Raw genomic sequence first — 22089 nt, 5'->3', positions numbered from 1 at the left:
TTTCAAAATGAAGACCTAACAAACCGTCTCCCAGAGTGACTCTTACTCACTCATACCAGAGTGCTTACGTAAAAGGGAGTAACAGGTCAATGTCTGGGAGTGTGATTTGAAATAGAAAGGTCCTACAGAGTTAGTTGACAGGAGGAAGCCAACCAGCCAACCAGCCCTCTCATACGCCATGGGTGGGATTTCTTTGGCTTGAGCTCATCTGAATTTCTGGTGGAAGAGACGGCACACTTTGGAAGGGCCCAGAAATGCCCAGAAAGGCTTGTGACACTGACCAAATAAGATCAGTTGTTTATTTCTTTGATAGATGTCCAGTTTTCAGTATATTCTACAAATGACTAATCTGAATTCCTAGAGTCCTTAGGGCGGTTGAGGACTCGTTCCAAATTCTGCTAAAGTGGCACCATGCTTCCTCTTTTTATGCATTGCACATTTCTGTATATGCAAACCGGAGCTTAATTTGTTTCTTTTTCAAATATTTGCAACGTTCTAAATGGGGAGAAATAGGAAGATGAGTATGCAAAAACTGAGGTGAACTAACCATCAGACCTCCTAGCAACAGACACAGAACATTGCTTTCACACCACAGAGTTGTGTCTTTACATAAACAGCTCCATGAATAGTCAGCAATGTTGGCATTCAAGTCACACACAAGATGTCCAATATATAAAATCAGCTGTAGTATTTGAACATTCATTTAGACAACAACCCTCTCTGCTCCTACATCCCAGTCCATTACACATTATGCTAACATCCCAGAGACCTAGTACCTGACTCTTAACCTGACTGGTTAAAGGCAGCACCTCAACAAGAGACATCTGAATGGAATTTACTGGATGTATAACACTGCCTGTGCTGTTCCCTGGTACAGCTTCTAGTTGTTTTGGAGACACGTGTGCACATTACACATTTTTTACACATCTCACACTTAATGGAACTTATTATTTACATTTACTTTTACATAAAGTCATTTTTATCCAAAGCGACTTACAAGGATGTATACACATTTTACATTTACACTGATGGCACAGTGCACATTAGGAGCAATTAGGTGTTCAGTGTGTGTGTGTGTGTTTGTGTGTGTGTGTGTGTGTGTGTGTGTGTGTGTGTGTGTGTGTGTGTGTGTGTGTGTGTGTGTGTGTGTGTGTGTGTGTGTGTGTGTGTGTGTGTGTGCGTGCGTGTGTGTGTGTGTGTGTGTGTGTGTGTGTGTGTGTGTGTGTGTGTGTGTGTGTGTGTGTGTGTGTGTGTGTGTGTGTGTGTGTGTGGTTTGCAAATTGCTGGACTTAATAAGAAGAACTCTAGGCAAATAGCCAAATACTGCTCTGTGTCAGCAATCATAGGCAGTCTGCATGTATGGAGAAGGCGCTGCCATCTGTACCCCTGATATGACTATGTATTCATCTATCGATTTACTTGGCTGTAAATACTTGCACAATGTATGTGTTGTTGTGTAAGACATAATAGGCTCTTTACTAATATTTGGATGCTGTGGTGTTGTATCAGTATTGGTCATTCCAAATAAATGAATCAAATGTGTGTGTGTGTGTGTGTGTGTGTGTGTGTGTGTGTGTGTGTGTGTGTGTGTGTGTGTGTGTGTGTGCGTGTGTGTGCGTGTGTGCGTGTGTGCGTGTGTGCGTGTGTGCGTGGGATATTTCAACAGTATACATATCCATAAAGCCAGTCCTACCACAGTTGCATTGTATGTTTTCACTTTTCACACAATAAAATTTGCACCGCTGGCAGAGGCACAATTAAGTAATTCAAATTAAAGGTTAATAGTATTAATAAGATTTTAGTTGAGAGTTTGCCATGACTTGGTTCTGCTGCAATGCCTACGAATGAATGTGCCAGGTAATATAAAAATATGAACTGTGTTCATTTCCCCTTTCAGTTTAAAAGTCTACTGTTAAAGAATTGAACAGTGAACTGATTGGCTATATTAACTGTATTTCCTTCTTTTAACAGACACAGACATTGAGGCCCTTTCCCTTCCAGATGGTTTGTGATGTCATCCTCTGTTTAGGGCACAACACAGAGCTGATAGCCGTCATTCCTCCACATGGCTGATTACAGAAGCTTTAGTGAAGAATAGAGGAATGAGTGTGGGAAACTCAAATGAGTGACTCTACAAGCCACATGGCACATGATGACATCTGTTACATCTGGAGACCTGAGGGGACAGTCTAAAGAGGAGTCTCCCTCCATTTTAAACACTGGTGATGTGGACCTCTCACAATAGATAGAGGAATAGGTGTTGGAAACTCAAATGAGCGACTCTACCTGCAACAGGACCCAAGCAACATCTGTCAACCTCCACTGGTGGTGACATCAGGAACAGTCTGAACAGGATAAAGAACACTTTGACAATGTTTTAACAGGCATTTTTGTGTGTGTTGACTGTTGTCTGGGAGGAATACAACTAATCTTAAAGTCTAGTATATAGTATCCGTAATCTAGTTTGGGTAAGGGTTATGGTTTGTGTGAGGTATACGTATAGGTATATATATCTTTTGTGTTAGTATACTTGATAGTGATAGTGAGAGGTCTTTGATAGTTCTTTCATGATTTATATCTTAACAATCAATAAACAATCAAATATAAAGGTCAGTCCTTAACAACATCCACACAATGGGTCTGTGGGTCTCTCTCCATCACCCCCAACCAAGCACCTGTTCCCCTGAGGTTTGCACATTGTCACCCCAGCAGTGGGAGAATCCAGCATGTGGCAGCGCCACACTCCTCTGCAGCTCAGCCATTGGCTTCTGACCATGGATAACCAGCCCAAGACACACAGTTCATATGGAGATATGGGAGTATTAATATTAAGCCAGAGATTAAGCCAGTGCTGATTAAATTATCTCTACACAGAGAGAACTACTGCAGCTACAGCTATGGCTCCTACAATCACTTCCACAGCAGATTACCCAAACGCATCAGCAACTGCATCAAGCAGCTCAAGGTTCTCTTGGGTCCACAGCTCCTCTCCAGCAGCCCAGCTCCAAGCTGGAGGAAGCAAACATCCTGGAGATGACTGTTTGCCTCCTGAAACAACAACTCCAACATTATGCTGTTAACCAGGGTTTCTCAGTGTGTACCCAAAAGGTTGTTTAATTCCTGTCTAAAGATGAGGTTCAGACACAGCCCCATGGAACAGTTCTGAACTACTTTCAGACATAAAAGCTACCTTCTAATGAGGACATGCAAGAATCATCCCGGCCTCAGTTTAGTGTTCTGGGCCAGCACGCACTGAGCAAAGAGAAAAGTCAAGCCAAGAGTGCCCCCTGGAAGCCCTGGTAAAAAACTACAAACCAAGATTCTTCTAGCTGACAGTGGTCACAGGTCTGAGATGAGCGCCCAAGGTCATTCATTCTTTAAAAATAGATGCTTTGAACACTTTTAAAAATTGTAAATGTTGTTTCAAAGGAGAAAGTCTTTGAAAGCCATTACAAAGTTAAGAAGATTGAATTTCTGTTAAAATAAAAATCTATTTTTCAACATACTAGTTTCAATCCTTGAATCAACAATAATGAACATGGTAAAGCTTCCTGACACATGTCAAACATATTCTATTTGCTTTATTTATTTTAATTTTTTAATTTTTTTAAGATTTATTTTTGGGCTTTTATGCCTTTAATCAGATAGGACAGTAGAGAGCGACAGAAAGTGAGCAGGCGAAAGATCGGGAGAGGGATTGGGAAATGGCCGGGGGTCGGCCTCGAACCGGGTCCCCATGGGTATTCTGACCCATTCATGGTACAGGGCTGCTGCTCCTTGCAGCCACAGCTCCCCCTTTTTTGCTTAACTTTTAAGTATGTTTTATTTTTTTCTCCAGACAAACGTTCCTTCATTGACGGAAAAATCTATTTAGATCTCAAATCTTAGAATATGTACACTTGAACACTGTCTTATTATGACCGCCGCGCGACAGTCAACAATTCCCATGACACAGAAACACCGGGTGCACGAAATTTGGTGGACTAGATTAGCGTGGAACCATCGATTTTCGTTTTGATCCGTTGCACCCCCGTCGGACTGGACCCCTTTTAAAGAGGGTGGGATGATTCAGTTTTCTGTGAATAAGTCGAAAACCGGAGGGCTTAGGAGGACCACATTTTTTTTGTATGTTGGTCTTAAGAGGCCACGTCAACCATTCCACTACAACTTATTTCATGTATAGCGCCACCTAGTTACAAATGAAAAAGCAAAAATGGAGTGTTGTAAAAAAAGTTGACAAGGTCAGAACTCCACGAAATTGGAGGTGTGGGATCATTATGACACCTTCTGATTGCACGTTAAGTTTCGTGGAATTCCGTTCACGTGGGGGCATGCAATAAATTGATTTATATGGTTGTACACCAACTGGCCTGTAGGCGACACAGTTTTCTTCGAATATCCCGAGAACCGTAGGGCCTTGGAGGGCCAAATTGTTCTTGTATGTTTGTGTTAAGGGGCCATGTTAACCCATACCATAACCAGTCATTACATGTATAGTGCTACCTAGTTAAAAATTAAAAAGCAAAAATGAGGTGTTTAAATCGCATATCAAAGTGCTCGAAAAATTACCAAATTTGCCAGGGACATCAAGCCTGTAACCATCCATCTTCGGTAGAGTTTTTGTCCATGGATGGAGCAAAATGGCTCTGTAGCTCCCCCTAGAACATTGCAAATAACCCTGCGCATTAGGGTTATTTTGTCGTAGCTTGACGGAATTCGGTACACGTCTTCATCATGCTTGGACACACCAAAAAGTCTCTTGACGCCATGGTGGCAGGTCTGCAGGAAGTTGGCCATTTTGAGTGGAAGATGCGTTTTCACGGCGTTTGCACACCTCGCATCTGATCAAACTCCTCCGACAGATTTAATGGTAACGCCTTGAAATGTGGTCAGGTTACTCTTCAGCCATGGGCGACTAAAAGTTATAGAAGATTTTGTCATTAGTCGGAAGGTGTGGGCGTTCATTTTTACGAGAACGATGAACTGAAGGCAACCTAATTAGAAATAATGAATTTGAATGGTGAACACGTTCATATTATCTGGGTCCGGTGCAACTGAGGTCATATTTTGTAACGCTTTGCGTTACATCTAGTTATTTCTGAAAATAATGGGACCTCCACTATGCAGGACTTAGCCTGACGATGTCATACTCATAATTCTAGTCAGAATATGAGTCTGCTACTGAACCATTGGGCTGTGATTATGGGGTGGAACCAGGAAAGAAAATGCCTCTTCGCTGAATTGGATACCTAGAACCAATTAGAGCAACGTAGTATGACCATCTGATACATTAAACTTTTACCTGATCCCGTAGGATAGGAAGGACGACAAAAACATCTTTTCAATCGACAAATGCCTTAATCGCGTTTCTCTGTTCCTCTTTCAAAATGAATGCGCCGTCAATATCTGTGAGATATGCTTGCTCCCGTTATACTTATTAGCAGTGAGGCTAGCTAGCTACTATGTGTTTCAATGGATTTTTGGTCTAAGCTTTAGCAATAACCTTACAATAATTGTCTAGAGAGCTTTAGTTAAGATAAACAATACTCTGCAACAATCGTGTTGCACATACACAACTAACCGAGTCAATGTAGACATTTAAAAAGATGCGTAGATAGCTTAATTCACATAAAATATTTCCCACTAACAGGCCAAGAAGCCGCCATCTTGGTACTATTTCAAATCTACCGGTTAATTCAACTCAAGCGTTGGTTGATCATCTGTCCATCATCGTATAAAGCCCGCTCTGACAATTTCATTGGTCAGATCGTTTTGCTGAAAACTGATATTGTCTCCCAACTAGCTCAAAGCCAGACCAAATCTCCCAGAACAAAAATGTTGTGGGCGGGGTTTGGGCTGGTATCCAGGCTATGCAGGACTATGATCCTTGTGTTTTTGTCCATTCTGTGAAATGCACTTACAACTGCCTAGAACATGAGGTTGCTGTTGTCTTTTATAAAGACTTGTTTTATATAACCTATTCTATCCTATGTCTCAGTGGAGACCAAGTTATTGAAACAATATCTATGAGACTTGTCTGAATCTGACAGAACATTTTTAAGTGATTTTTCTTTCGTAAGAATCTGACAATACAATATGGTCTCTTAATGACCTTACCTTCATTCCTAATAGGCTGGTGTGTTTTAGTCCAGATGCAAAGACCCTTGAAACTTTTAATTTAAGCAAATTCACAATTTGACTTTCAATTTATAGTTGTGACTTTTTACCTGGTTTCATTTTTACTGGCAGGAACCCCAGCATAATTTTAAGACCACTGGCAAACTTAATTCCATCACACCAGCAGATTCAAAAGATTAACTGATTCCATTTTCCTGATATTTCTCATTTTTAACAAGCGATCCACCTGTTTGAATGCCCTTTGAATGCTGAATGAAACCCTTTTGTAACCACATGTAGCAGGATAGTAGGGGAATGAAACTAGACTAATGTGATGGTGAATGGACACACTTGTATTGTTGCTCCATTGAAGAGCAGTGAATTGAGAGAGTGTGGGAAAGTGAGGTGGACTCTCTCACAGACCTCCCGTGGGACAATGGTCTCAGAATCCAAATCTCAGACAGTAGGGCTTTCTCTAACATGGCTAGCTATTTGTTGTAGATATCAACAGAACAATTCTTCACTAGTTCAAATTAAAAGTTTAAAACGTTTCCGACAAGATATAATAAGTATACTGGGGGGAATTTTAGACTTTTTCTATAATCAATGTTGACAATGACTCGCTTCCGCGTTGAGATTGAGGACGGGCCCCCTTTCGCCTCGGGCCCTAGTGCACCTGCACTCCCTATAGTTACGCCACTGCTTCTATTGTCAAAGAGAATTTTTACTGGTGGGCAGTCTGGGAAAGCTCTGGAGAGGAGAGTCTCAGTTCCTGGGTCATTAGCATCCACAGTCCCACTGGAGATTCCACAGACACACAAGGGGATAGGTATGCATTGTGGTTATTGTTTAACATGTCAACATGCTAAAAGTATTTACTAAAATGTTTTAATTACATATTTTAACAGCTTAAAATCAATGGATGCCTTGAATTACATTATAATTACATTGCACATTTTGATTTTGAGGGAAGGCACTAATAACTAGCTGATAACAGAGGATGGATGTCCTTGTCATTTTACTGGCATTCCATGAGACGCCGTTTTGGCCTGCTGACAAATCAAACCATTTGTGATCTAGGCTGCTTCAGAAACAGCAATATATTTATTTTTTGAAATTACCATTATTACAAATGCTTAATAGGACTTACCATATTTTCTTATTATTGTATTTATATAATCTAACTTACAGTGTGATGCAATGTGTTTATCACAACACAAAACTGACAGTTGAACATATTTTATTTGTGGTGACAAGAGCAGCTTTTATATTACTTGTGTAGAACGAATATTCTAGCATTAAGACAGAGGAAACATTTGTTGCATCTGTAGTCCTCCACTGTCAAAGGGTCTCACAATTTCTGCCTTATTGTTTTTAGTTCGGAGACACAGAACAGACAATTGACATTAAGGAATAGTCTTTAAGTTTGTTAAGGTTTCGGGTAAGGTACTAGATTATGGAAGTCCAAGTTCAGGGTTTGTGTGAAATAAGGGTTAGAGTAAGGCTTGAGCTATAATCAGGATGAGTTGAAATGTAGTGGTGAATTTGAGATATTTGAGGTTTGTAAATGATTAAATTATCCTTACAAATGGTCTGTAGAAATGATATAATATCAAACACGAGATGTAAACGTGTTGGGATACAAGCAGGAAAATATAATTAAACCCATTTTTTAAGCAATATTAATGAAGAAAAAGTAAATGGCTGTCATATTGATCAAGATAATCTAGAATGTGTGGAGTCAGCATCATTGACCCCAACATCAGGCAGCAGATTAACTCTCCTTACAGGGTCAGTCCTTTCCCACATCCACACAGTGGGTCTGTGGGTCTCTCTCCATCACCCCCAAACCCGGCACCTGTTCCCCTGAGGTTTGACCATTGTCCCCCAGTGGGAGAATCCAGCATGTGGCAGCTCCACACTCCTCATTGTCCTCTGCAGCTCAGCCATTGGCTACCGACTGTGAGAAACTCCAACCAGCCCAAGACCCACACATTCATATGGAGATTTGGGAGCATAAATAGAGGAGATGAAGCCAGTGCTGATCAGATTCATTCAAAACCGAGAGATCTGCAACAGAGATAGAGAACCATGGCGCCACAGCCTAATTCCAAAACAACTGTCCCGAAGGAGCATCTTTATCTGCGTCAACAGGTAATTGAAATTTACAACAAAACTCCTCATTATTTTATTCATTTGTCATTGTCATGACGGCAGGGGACTCTCCAAACTTGCCTGAGGGATTTTTCATTGAAATGGAAGACTGCTTAAACTGGTTCCCGTTTCTTCAAGCAACCTGTGATGGCTACAGGCAGGAGAGCACCCAGTGTCGACAGACAGCCTAAGTGCAGCCTTCCCTGAACAAGAAAGAAGAGTTCAGCCAAGAGCGCCCCCTGGAGGGCCCTATGGAATCGCCCAGACAAACACTCATCAGGCTCATTAGATGGAATGCCCAGTGATAAATGTTCCTTAACGCTTCTTTAGATTCTGCATAAGTCTGCATAAGCAGGACTCTCTATAGTATTGAACTACTATGATGGTTATCATTGTTATTAATTATATGTTTCAAATGAGATGTTATAATTTATATTTAATGGAATCACTGATATTTGTGTGCAGAATTTTCTGTTAAATAGAAAGGTTGACAACATTGATTTCCTTTTTTGAGGAAGACTAAAAGCATTGTCATTATTATCTGTTTTCTACAGATTATCTTTGAACATACCACATTGGTGTAATGCATAATCAGACTCTTTGTAAAGGCAACTTTCATTTGTATCTCTATTTGGAGATTTGCAATATTTTCATTTTGAAAATATTCATGGTGCCTTCTATGAAGATGTCATATATTTCAAGTTGAGTAATTGAACTTGTCAGAGACATTTCACCTTGAAGAAAACATATTTTCATGTTTTTTAATAACCATGTGATAACTGTCATACTTGTTTGATGTAAAACTGAGATTTTCCTCTGGTTAAAGAGGCGTTATCCCATACTCTGTTCAGAGTTATCAAGATGTTTATATTGTATCAATATTTGCCAAGCCTCACATGATCTCCTGTGGGACATACAATTTCTCATCGGTGAGATATGCTTTACATAAAATAAATGTTGGTATCAATCACAATTACCTTTTGTCAGAAGCCAGTTTTTAGAATGCAATTTGGTTTTCTTTGAAGATATTAGTTAGATAGACCTTCAATAAAATCTCCTAATGATAGGCTATAGTATTCAGTATTCAGAATTATTTTGTTATCAATTTAGGCTAACATTTTCGATGAGGTATCTTAGTGATATGATGTAGCGTAAGGTCCTTTGTCATGATGGTGTGAAGAAATGGATAAAAAACGAATTATTAAAGGCACCCAGTGCAACTTTCGAGGCTTAAAAATAAACATTCAATTTCTAGTCTTTTTTACACGTAGTAAGTTTCAATAACTCCATACCATTACATACCGACATTCAAGCAGCAAAGATGAGACATCATTGTGTGGTGAGAACTGCAATCGATAACAACAACAATCGCCGCCATTTTCTTTATTTTTTGTAACCTACAATAAATAAAGCAGGCTTCCAGTCAATGGAAAAATGGCTTCTCCCCACTGGCGATTGTTGTTGTTTACGATTTTCTATCAGTTCTCACCACACAATGACGTCTCATCTTTGCTCCTTGAATGTTGATATGTAATGGTATGGAGTTATTGAAACTTACTACGTGTAAAAAAGACTAGAAATTGAATGTTTATTTTTCATTGAATGTTTACATAAAGTTGCACTGGGTGCCTTTAAATACAAGGAATGTTTAATAAGTGTCATCAATGCAACATGATTTGAAAACAATCATTGCTGAATTTCATCTTGGGGTATGTCATGTCACACAACGCCTTTACAAAAGGCAATACGCTTAATTGAGAGAATGCACTCAATAATGAATTGATCATCACACACGTAATGTTGATGTGAGCTGCCTGAGAAAGTCCTTTCGGGTCGATAAGTTTTAGAACTCTATAAGCTAATGTCACACCCCAAAGTCCAGTGGGGTGTAACATTCTCGTCATGATTCATTTTACCATGGTCTCAAAGATTTGCGCGCTCTTAATGTTGAATGTCGCTTTGACGGCATGCGCGGCTCTGCAGACAGACGCGTGTACATGCTGGTTCTCTGATTGAAGCGTTTAATCTGCTCCCTCTCTGCGGGTTGCAGGGGTGCGTGTAATGACAGGTGACGGAGTGTTTCTTGCAGACAGTGCGAAAAAACACTGTATTAGCTTTCATTACATTTTGAAGATGCTTGTTCCCTCAGGAATCGTACAGCCATCTCCAAAATATCAGCTTTTTCCAGTCTGACGGCCTGCTCTGAACATTGGTCTGTTTGAAGTAATGTCCTCAGCCCCTCGATGCTGTTGCTGATTCGTTCCAGCCGTATTTTCTCCAAAATTATTTTGCGAAACTTAAAAAATGAAAGTAACGTTAATATTTAATACCAGTTGCATTTTAAATATGTTTAGATGTAGTTCCACATAAACAAACAGCTTCAATAGCTAATGCTGTTAAAGTTACCTTAAGGCTGTCTCTTGTGCATGAAGGAGAAACTATTTCGCCTCGAGATTCTCTGTTGCACTCGTAGCCTACTATGCCACAGTTGAAGTTCTTTCTTGCTGGTGCTCGTGTCTGTGATGATGCCGAGTGTTGTCGCAGCTTTTTATATTTCCGAACGGCAGTCTGATTCACAACACCTTGGATGTTCCCACAGTCTCAGCCAACCGTTGAATTGCAGCCAATGGTGGCGATATGTTTTATGATTGTCTCCGGCTCTCCTAAAAACGTGTGGGACTGCTTGCTCTGTCAGTCTGGGAAAACAATGACAAGAGCCACTGGGAAGCGCACCTAACACCTGCTAGGACAGCCATTGCACGGACGGTCAACGTTATGGTGAGGTGATAAAGTTACTCAGCCACGCTTCAGTCCTTTGATCTCAACATCGTAAAAAGCTCAACACGTGAATACTGTCATGGGAAACCTCGCCACACGTTCTCAACAAATAACGGATGGATACAAGGCAGAGGTGTTTGGCCATACATCGTTGATTACTTTATTCCACGTCTCTCTGTAGGGTTCAAGCTTCTGTTTATTTACTGAGATCACTGTCTTTTGAGGCATTACAGATCCTATTTGATGTGATTTAAAAGGCTGTCAGGCATGCATACCCTAACTCACCAATAAACAGAATCTCAGTCTGTCACTCTATCAGAGCCTGAGCCACATATGGATATGCAGAGATGCAGAATGGAAATATACAGCAACTGTCATATACAAGTGCTTTGTAAACAGAAGGTCTGTTCTGATAAGTCTACAATAAGCCCCCTCTCTCATCTATTCACCATCTGCAGAAGGCTTATCAGCAGCAGGAGGGTTCCCAGGTAATAAAACCGCTTGTGTGTCCTCACACCCAGCCCATTCATCTATGTCTGTCTGTGCAGTGTGCAATTACCACCTAGCCACGAAACTGTCTCTCGTGCAGACATCTCTAATTCTGCATCATTATTTTATAAATAACAAATGCATGCTTGCCACATTTTAACAGTTACCTGGACTCACAGAAATGAAATGGGCAAATAGCATTCAATCATGCGTTCAACAAGAAATATGTTTACACTAACACTATCTACATCAGTTTGTGGATAAATAGTGAATGGGGGGTTGTGTTTGTGTGTGTTAGGGGGGGCGTATTTGTAGTCACACAGATTTATTGAGGAATGTGTGTAATTTTGATTTGAGCTGTTGAGGCGGCCTCACCCACTGGCCAGGGAGTGTGGGAAACCTAATCTTGCCCTGGACTCATGGCTTTGTAATGCTAATGAGCTCCTATAAATAGGGGAGTGAGACTCTCATGACAGACCACTTGCCTTCCTCTGACAACACACGCTCTTGCTCTCTCTCTGCTAGAATGGCACCTACAATCAGTTTGGACATTTGCAACTCTGAATTCTCCAATAAGGAAAAACATAGAGTAAGTATTTCTTGAATTATCTGTACAAAATGATCTTCTTTTAGTATGAGTAAATGAGAATGGGTGCGTGTTTTGACACTTTGCATAGAGTTACAATAATTGATGTAGTAAAATAAGACACTAATCAAATTCTTCTTCCTCAATTTTAGCTGAGAAAACCTGCTGTGGAGAAGATGCGTAGAGATCGCATCAACACCAGCATTGAGCAGCTCAAGGCCATGCTGGAGAAGGAGTTCCAAAAACAGGACCCCAACACTAAGCTGGAGAAAGCCGACATCCTGGAGATGACGGTGGTCTTCCTGAAGCAGGCGCTGCAGTCCAAAAGCTCGGGCCCCCAGCAGGCCCACAGTGACAGCTACTCCCAGTGCTGGAGGGAGACCCTGCACTTCCTCTCTCTCAACTCCAAGGTGGACACCAGTCTCCTGCGTCTCAACCACAGGCAGGTTATCCAGAATACTGCCAGGGACTTCTCTCCTGTCATGTTACTCAAACACAACCAGACACCGGAGAGGCAGGGAGCAGTCGCACAGAAGTCTGTCTGGAGGCCCTGGTAAAATAAGCTGCTCAAACTCATGTGAATCTGAAGTTGAACCATCATTGTGCACAAAAAAACTGTGTATATTTCCAGTGTAGACAGACTGTGCCTGTTATTATGGAAATGGAACAGAATGTTGTAACTTTGCTGTGAAGTCTGCCCTGTGGGTATTGTGCTCTATATCTACCAGTAAGGTGTGTGTTTCACCTGAAAATGGCTGTACATCTTGAAGATGAAGATTGTGCTAGTGATGCCCTGTCACTCTAGTGTGTAACTCCTATGGAGTTGAATAGACTGTATTTGATTTAGAATACAAATTGAACAACTCGGTTGCCTTTTGTAAAGGATTGGGTGCCTGTTGCATCTTTAAACATTCCAGTCACTGCCTTACCATCTGTAATGTACATTGAAATGTGTAATTTGAAATGTACAATATATATATACATTTTATACATGCATTTTATGGTTATAATGTGTTTTCTGTACTTCAATAATTATAAAGAATATTAACAAGAGAAACTGTATGGTGTTTTGATGCTTTTTTTGAAATCTTGTGCCAATTAAAATAATGTGAATACTACAGTCTTGCTGTGAACAAATTGAATATTACTGTGCTAATCAGAATAGACATTAATACTTAAGTGGTTCTCTGTTAGGTTAAAGCGACCATCCATAGTTTACCACTCCTAGTTTTCAGCTCACATCAATGACTATTGAAATACATATTTATAATAATACATACTTATTTGGTATCATAGAACAAAGATGACTACAGTTTTTGGACTTTTAGATATAGTTCCAACAAATCACAGGGGGTAACAATTACATTGGATTGGATTCAACTTGTCACAACTTGGACTACTTTAAAATTATGTTATTCCCACCCTACTTACTTGTACAGGAAATATGTAGAAAAGTGAAATACAATATGTAATAAAAAAAATATTTGTATTAACTTTTATTACTAATGCTCATTATTGCTGTCTCCTTAATGTAGTCGGTTGACCTACTCATGTCAAGCGCAGATGAAAGACGAAAACATGTTCAGCCTTGCAAGCTGATTGTAAAAACATTACTTCAAGATCAGCAACCAATGAAGAGGGTTTATTATTATTATGAATGTTGAAGATACTTGTTTTTTGTTGTTTTTATCATCCATGGCAGAGTGAGTTTAAGAATAGGTATAGGTTTAATTCACAGAACGAGCTTTTCCTACTAGCTTACACCACAAAAACGTTGCCTGATATCTGCACAAATAACGTAGATGTGTGCCTTATTCATATACTTGTGTGAAGGCAATAAGCTTCAGAGGAGTCTGTGTGTGTGTCGGAGTGTGTGTGTGTGTTCGTGTGTGTGTGCGTGTGTTCGTGTGTGTGTGCGTGTGTGTGTGCGTGTGTGTGTGTGTGTGTGTGTGTGTGTGTGTGTTTGTGTGTGTGTGCAGGAGCGCATGGACGTGTGTGTGACGGGGGGGGGGGGGGGGGTGGGGGGGGGGGCATGTGTGTGCATCAGTGAGAAAGAGAATAAGATAGCAGGAGCGTCAACGTGCCGGACCCATGTTTGTCCACCATTCCCACAGTGCAACAGGCACTGCAGTGTGCTGTCAGGTCTGGTTTCATCAAACAGCTGGTGAAGCCTGTGGGAGAGAGGCCTGTGTTGACTGTCACATGTGTGGAGCCGGCTTCTCCCAGGATTTCCCACACTCCAGACTCAGGCTTCCCTTTCATCACCAACACAAAGGAAGTGTGCCACACTAAATTATCCATTAGGCATGGTAGTGTGAGTTCTGACCCCTCTCTACTTTGGGCTCCCCCTCTAATCTATCCCCAGGGAAAGATCCGACTTGTTGCTTCAAGAAACATCACTCATTTTGTCAATTTAAATATGATACGATGCTGATTTACAGTGGTTTCCATTTGCACAATTAGGAATAATCTAAAGGATTACAGTTTAACTAAGCGTGAGAAAATGACATTTCCGCACTGGAAAAGTCTACCTACATGTTCTCCTTGAAATAATACTGTTCATACATAAACCTTTATTCTGTAAAAGAGTCTGTTGTATTGATCTTGTCTTTTTCTCACACACTCGGCATGCGTAGGTGAGGAACGTTTCTTCCCAAGCCTGAAGCCCCGGCCTCCTAAGCCCTGGGAGTGTGGTGGTGGGATGACATCTTGCTGGTGTGATGATGAGGCTTTTACTGCTACTGGAAGCCTTTGGTCTGGGGTGGAGGTGAGAGTCAGGAAAGAAGTGTGTGCCTGAGCATGCGTCAATGTGCGTGTGTGTGTGTGTGTGTGTGTGTGTGTATGTATGGTTGTAGAGGATTAGAGGCTGGCACACCCTAACCTCCCATCCTCCCATTACCGACACACTCCAACACCCCAACCCCCACCCCCAGCTTGTCTACGCAGTTCTGCCTGACTCTAAGCCACTGATGTTATCAGGTCTTGCAAGCTGCTCCGTGATTGGCTAAGGAGTGTGGGAAAGCAGTTAGAGCTTGGGACCCAGGCCCTCTGATAAAAGAAGTACATGAAAAGAATGGCGTCGTGTGGTACAAACTGCTAGTTTACAACTCATTTTATTGCCATTTAGGTAGCAGTTTGTCTGAGTAATCCACCCCCACCCATTTCCATCTAGGAATAAATGTGAATTACTCCTGTATTGTACTTGAGGGGAACTTCACGCCGTGAAAGAGTATTATGGATTATTCCGACTGCAATGACATCCCATAATATAATTAAGTTGTATATCTTGTGCACACTTATAAAATGATTATTATTATCTATCAAGCCAACAACAGTTGGCTACAGCATCAGGCCTAGTGTTAGAAAAATTAGCTTATCATTTTTTTTTTATTTTGGCTATTAAAATCTGTCAATGATAGCTCATTGCTGTAAAGTTAAAACGCATTTTTGTTTCAGTCTATGCCTACAAACTCAAGTTTCCATTCCAAACATCGCTTTCGTTATTCTGATCCTCCTCGTCAAGGGCTAGTACATTCAAGCATTAGAACCATTGCCTTACATGATTGGATATTGAAAATGTTATTATGATGGGCTTTCATGGTAAAAATGAAGACAGACATTAGGGAAATGTAAGATATATAGTATTTTATTAAGTGACAGATGCAGACACACAGTGTCTAAAATAAACTTTTTCACCATTGTGAATAAAACACGACAGTTTTTTAAGTCGCCAATATAAAATGATTCACCCAAATATAGGTTCAAGTGCACTATATACAACACTCTGATTCTGAGAAACAATTCAGTTGTCAACATGATTTCCATATATGCTCCAGCCAATGTGGAGAAGCTACAGCTCCTCCGCTGCATTAAACAATTCAATGCAAGGCAAACTGCTTTTTCCAATAGAAATACTTCAACATGAAGTGTACATCATTTAGCTTCTCTTTAAGAGAAACATCACCGCACAAGCTCTTATTCCATTCAACATGAACAGAACTAGCAACATTAAACATTTGGAAATATACATCTCCTACACACTATGATGGTTCAACAGCCATCAGGTTCACATGAGGGTCTGAATGAGTTTGTCTACCAGGGTCTCCAGACTGGCTTCTGTGTGATGGCGCCTTGTTTCAGTGACACCTCACTCTGTTGAGGAGAGACAGGAGACAGATGCAAGTCTCTGGCAGCCCGGGGCAGCCCGCCGGAGTGGCTGAGACGCAGGAGACTGGTGTCCACCTTGGAGTTGAGAGAGAGGAAGTGCAGGGTCTCCCTCCAGCACTGGGAGTAGCTGTCACTGTGGGCCTGCTGGGGGCCCGAGCTTTTGGACTGCAGCGCCTGCTTCAGGAAGACCACCGTCATCTCCAGGATGTCGGCTTTCTCCAGCTTAGTGTTGGGGTCCTGTTTTTGGAACTCCTTCTCCAGCATGGCCTTGAGCTGCTCGATGCTGGTGTTGATGCGATCTCTACGCATCTTCTCCACAGCAGGTTTTCTCAGCTAAAATTGAGGAAGAACAAAAGTTTGATTAGTTTCTTGGATCACAGCATCAAAGTATGTATTCAATAAAAGCCAGATTTAAGAAAAAAACTTTTTTCAAGGTACATCAAGCAAAACTTACTTTATGCTTTTCCTTGTTGGAAAGCTTTGAGTTGGCAAAGTCCATGCTGATGGTGGGAGCCATTCTTGTAGATAGGAAGAGAGAGAGAGAGAGAGGAGTGTTCTTCTCAGAGGAGGGCAAGCAGTGTCTGAGCTGAGAGTGGCTCCCACTCCCCTATTTATAGGAGCTCATTAGCATTACAAAGCCATGAGTCCAGGGCAAGATTAGGTTTCCCACACTCCCTGGCCAGTGGGTGAGGCCGCCTCAACAATGGCAGAGGCATCAATTATTTCATGCTTAACTGGCCTTACGGCCCAAAGCAGAGGGACTGGACTTTTGCGATAGCAATAGCACATCCTAAAAACAAGCAGGTCGTTACACTGGCTTTTATTACCTGGGAAACCTCTCCCTTACTAATAAACTGTTTGCAGATGGTTAGTTGACATGGTGTCTGACTGACAAGGCAGCATTGTACAAATAGAAAGTACAAGGCATACTTTACCTGGGGCAAAAACATGCACGAAAGGCTGATAGATTACTCTTGTCAGTGTCTTATTTCTAAGTATGTGACATGTTTGTGAATGACATTCATGAAGGTTTAGTTCTGTAACAGTAACGCATAAATCACTCTTGGCATGTAGTGTATTTTTTACCAGACTCATATAGAATATCTGCCTGTTACACACACACACACACACACACACACACACACACACACACACACACAAACACACACATACAAAGATAGAAAGATATACACATACACACAGTCACACGAATGCTCACATTGTGCATGTCAATTGACAACAATTATCCTGTCCCCTTGAGGAAGGCACACTTCCATTGTTGGGGCCCCCACTTCCCCCTGGGGAATACTGGGTAATAAATGGATAGTGTGGGAAACCCAGGCAGGATCCTGCTCACACGTCCTCCAGTCAATAGAATCCCACCCTCCCAACCTCCCTCCCTCCCCACACACACACTCTTTCTCTCTCTCTCCCACACACACAGCCAGGCATGCATGCACACACACAGATACAAACACTTTGAACCAGCGGCAGAGATCAGAGGCCGCTCTGGACTGTGGGACGCGTGTGTGTTCCCACTGCGTCTCTCTCTCTCACACACATCACCTGCTCTGAACGCTTACTTACCCTTCACCACCACCACCACCACCACCACCACCCCAGCCCTCCTTTGCCTCTCATTAACCGCACATGTGCCCCAGCATCTGCTACTGGCCCACTGTTTACAGTACGAAGGCATGATTAAACAGTACAACAATGGGAACTTCTTTCAAGGAAAGTTCAAGACCATTGTTCTAAATTGTGTTCACCTGTCCATTGGACCAGGTGTGCTTAATACAAGAATTAGGATGAGACGGTTGACTTAAAGTGGAGTTCATATTTACTGTACTCATAACTACAGCTGGATATATGGGCGTTATGATGTATGTGTCAACACAAAGAAAAAATGACACAAACATAATACAAAATCTAGACTTCTACTAAGCCATTTGTTCAATTTAAAATGATTCCCTCAGAACCAAAGATAGTTTGATCATGAGTTGAGGTTGTTATAGTGATACCTCTGCTTGCTAGCCAGATGCTCTGCATTTTTGGAGGGAAATCTTCACTCCACTTTACCTTTGTTTCACTTCTGCCTCATCCCTCAAGCTGAACGTTTCTCACCAGTGACTCACTCATGACAAACTATGCCAATTACAGAGAAGGGGGGGTGTCAGTGTGGGGACATTGTTTGGGACTGATCGCATTCCAGCATGGATATTCTCTTCATTCAAAAGATAAAGACTTGGCCTTCTAATGAGTCCCCTCAAACACACACACACACACACCACACACACAGACACCCACACACAGTGGCACACTGAAGCCAGCTGCCAGAGTGGCTAAGCAAGGCTAGAGGAGCCCCTCTCCGGTGTGGAATGTGTGAGAGCTCAGACCTGCGCCTCTTTCCCACACTTCAGCCCCATTGAGCCTGCACTCCTCCCCGCTGCCACTGATCCACCGCCACTCAATGGACCATCTGGACCTCTTCTTGTCAGCACAAAAGCCCCCACCACCACACCTTAGAATGGCCTCAGGTAGTCTTCTGTCAGAAACGGAGGATAACATCATTCCTGTCATGCTTGACAGACCAACACATTCACACACACCCACTTGAAATAATACAGCAACCCCAAAATATCTGGGCAGTTACAGTTGCTACAGTTACTTGAGAAAATAGCAGTTTCAACTCAAACTTGCATTAAGTGCATTTAATTTGGTTTTCATCACAATGCCAATGTGGACTTCCTTTCCTTTCAAAGCAGGCCACCAACATGCTGCCAACTGTTGACACAGTAAAAAGGAGGGTTCAAATGAGGCAGAAGGTAATGAACAAAGCCACAGTTTCCCACTCTGAGTGGCTTTTCAGGGCCCTTGGCCTGGTGAATGCCCCATCATGTGATACTGGAATGCTATTGAGCCTGCGTCCACATCAAGGGTGCGAGCAAGTGAGCTCTAGAGAGGAGAGGTCAGGATATTCCCAGATCCTGAGTGAGTGGACTGGCAGGGGCACCACACATTTGAGTATAACGCCTAGCATCTGCCTCTGTGTGTGTGTGTGTGTGTGTGTGTGTGTGTGTGTGTGTGTGTGTGAGAGAGAGAGGGCCCCAGTTGGGACACACACATACATATATGGAGCAGATAGACTCAAAACCTACTTTGAAAGACCTACCAAGACGGCTTTACTGCAACTTCCCTTTAAAGTTTGTTTTCTTTCTTTCTTATCTCTCTCTCTGTTCCCTACCTTATTTTTGTTGCAGGATAAACTTCTGCTCAAGGGAGTAAACAACACATTTCCAAACGCCTGATGAGAGTCTCTCTGTAAAGTGGTTTAGGTTTACCGGCTACAGATATAATAAAACACATAGGGCTAATTAATTGAGAGATTTTTGGGACACAGAGGCTTAATATATAATGGGCATTTTATCAGCCGACATGTGTATTGCTATCAAAGGACACCTGCTGCTCTATTCTTATTCATTCTAGTTGTAGGTTAGGGAATAGCACTTTGAATAGGCCTAGTATGTGTTTAAGATTAAAATTAATATGATATTGATTATGAGTAGGCATAGGCCTGTTATTTTGTTTATGTGGTTGTTATCATGTTGTTATTGATACCATTATATGTTTATTTTATATTTAGAAACCATGTTCCATGTAGGTACTAGGTGGTACTTACTAACCGAAGTGAAATGTGTAGGACAAATTGTGTTAATTTTTTTATTTGTATAATTAACAATACAAGTATAAAAGATGCGTGTAGACAAGGCGTATGACCTTAGCAAGCTTATTTTTAAAAGTTTCCCGCGCGCATAAGGCAGCTGCTCTTTTGAGCTCACCGGCGTCGCCTTCAAAGACTAATCCTGGAGGCTATGTTGTCGCAACTTTCCCATCGCACCAATTCAATGACGGAACAAAAGAAGTGTGCCGTCGTCACCATCACATTAGTAATGGTCTCAGTAAAGCACCTCATTCCCAGGGGTTGCCCTCTTTGATAATTGGGGACAAACACAATAGGCTTAAGTTTTTTTTTTTTGTAATAATGGCGCCAAAATGTGAGACAAGTGAGTGAAAAATGTAATGACTAATGGAAAACTGCTGATCATTAGGCTTGCCTATATAATGCAATATTTTTTTATTTTGGTTAAATATATATAAATATATATATATATATATATATATATATATATATATATATAAAGAGAGAAAGAGCTAATGATGAATTAGTCAGAATCTAGGGTATTGGATGGAACCACAGATTATAGCTTCTGACCATTGGAATAGCCTAATTTTTCATTCCTTATTTTGGGCGGGAAAGTGCAATGCGCACACCATTTAATTGTTCAGCAATGTTCATTCATGCATTGTGAGTTGTTTCCCGCCATTCCTGGGCCATTCTTCAGTGTGAATGGGACAGGGTCTTAAAATGCTGTCACGGGTCATGTAGTCAACTATTTTACGGCTCTCATTTAATGCGCACTCCACCTGTTCGCGCGGGATGCACGCTTTGTGTTCTTGGTGCCATGGAGTTGGCTAATTGAAACACTACCATTGTGCAGTTTACGTCTCTGATTGGTTAGTTAGAGCAGCATACCCTGTCATAGGCAAAAGGTCTAGCCCTTTTGCTGTAGGCTACATATATAAATGCAGAGGGCATAACAACCGAAATGACCAGATAGTGTTGGGACTCTTGAAAATAATTCGATGGCACCTCTCAAAATCTGCAACCTAAGGACATCCTCAGTGAAAGAGAAAATGAAAGTAAGCGTAAATATTATTCCATGACAACATTAAATTGTTTACGTAGAGTAGGCCAATTTCTGAGCCTGATAGCCTACTAATCGTTGATCTTTTTCTCAGGTAAGAAAGCCAGCTGTGGAGAAAAGACGCAGGGATCGCATCAACAGCAGCATTGGACAACTCAAGATGCTGCTCGGCAGTGAACTCCAGACACACCAACCCAGAAACAAGCTTGAAAAAGCCGATATCCTTGAGATGGCCGTCCTCTCCTTAAAAGACCGCACGCGTCAGAGCGCCTTGTCATCTCCTGTCACTAGACCTGTAAATAGTTATGCAGAAGGATTCCGCAGGTGTTTGCAGGAGACTCTCTGCTTCTTCGCAGCCCACAACGAGTTGAAGGATTCACAAGCCGTGTTGATGAAGCACTACAGTACAACGCCGCTTGGTGGTAGAACTGGGCTAAGTCATGGCCACGTATCGACCAGTGAAGTTGTTCACTCTCCTTCCAAAAGTTCAGCCAACATCCGACAGCCACCGTGGAGACCGTGGTGAAATGAATGAGTCAACACTCCGCAAAAAAAGTGTCCATTAGAGGAAGGGCTTTTGTTTACCTAAGGCTGTGTCTGTTGACTGTGATTGAGGACATTTCAAATGTGATAGGCTACTTTAAGTATTCATAAATGTATACCTTATCAATAATGACCCTTGTTGTGACACCGTACAGCTCTGTAAATATTGTTAAAACGCATGCCAGATTGCCCGCCGTGGGCCTGTGATATATCTGTTTTATATTAAACTGATTATTAGGGTACAATGTTGTATATCATATTGATATTATTTGTGTGTCTTTTTGACTTGGCTAATAAAGATGTTTTAAATTCTCAATTTAATTCTTTCAGACCACAGGGTACTTAACATACAAATACGAAATGCACAATAGACCTAAGGGTTTCATGAAGCTTGTTCATTAAACGGAGAAGAATAGTAATGTGAAAGTATTGCAATCAATGGGCTAGATCAAGTAAATTACATTCAGACATTACTGGCTGGGAGAGGAC

The 22089-nt window shown here is 41.5% G+C and overlaps 3 protein-coding genes across 3 annotated transcripts; 2 read left to right on the top strand and 1 right to left on the bottom strand.

Moving 5' to 3' along the window:
* Window positions 1–12037: 12037 nt before the first annotated feature.
* Window positions 12038–12681, top strand: LOC308371027 (transcription factor HES-5-like; the record flags this gene model as incomplete). Its single annotated transcript, XM_080845810.1, has 2 exons — window positions 12038–12127; window positions 12277–12681. The coding sequence occupies exons 1-2, from the start codon at window positions 12065–12067 to the stop codon at window positions 12679–12681; spliced, it is 468 nt and encodes a 155-aa protein (XP_080701936.1). The 5' UTR covers window positions 12038–12064.
* Window positions 12682–16216: 3535 nt separating this feature from the next.
* LOC308371293 (transcription factor HES-5-like) lies at window positions 16217–16808 on the bottom strand (the record flags this gene model as incomplete). Its single annotated transcript, XM_080846138.1, has 2 exons — window positions 16217–16624; window positions 16746–16808. The coding sequence occupies 2 exons, from the start codon at window positions 16806–16808 to the stop codon at window positions 16217–16219; spliced, it is 471 nt and encodes a 156-aa protein (XP_080702264.1).
* A 4187-nt stretch (window positions 16809–20995) lies between these two features.
* LOC308371292 (transcription factor HES-5-like) lies at window positions 20996–21583 on the top strand (the record flags this gene model as incomplete). The annotated part of the gene is made up of 2 exons (XM_080846137.1): window positions 20996–21052; window positions 21152–21583. 2 exons carry the CDS (start codon window positions 20996–20998, stop codon window positions 21581–21583), a joined length of 489 nt encoding a protein of 162 aa, XP_080702263.1.
* Window positions 21584–22089: the final 506 nt, after the last annotated feature.

The sequence above is a fragment of the Sprattus sprattus genome (assembly GCF_963457725.1).
Source record: "Sprattus sprattus genome assembly, chromosome: 10".
Classification (NCBI taxonomy): Eukaryota; Metazoa; Chordata; class Actinopteri; order Clupeiformes; family Clupeidae; genus Sprattus; species Sprattus sprattus.
Note: the sequence above shows the minus strand (reverse complement) of the source record. Positions and strands in the feature narration are given on the sequence as shown.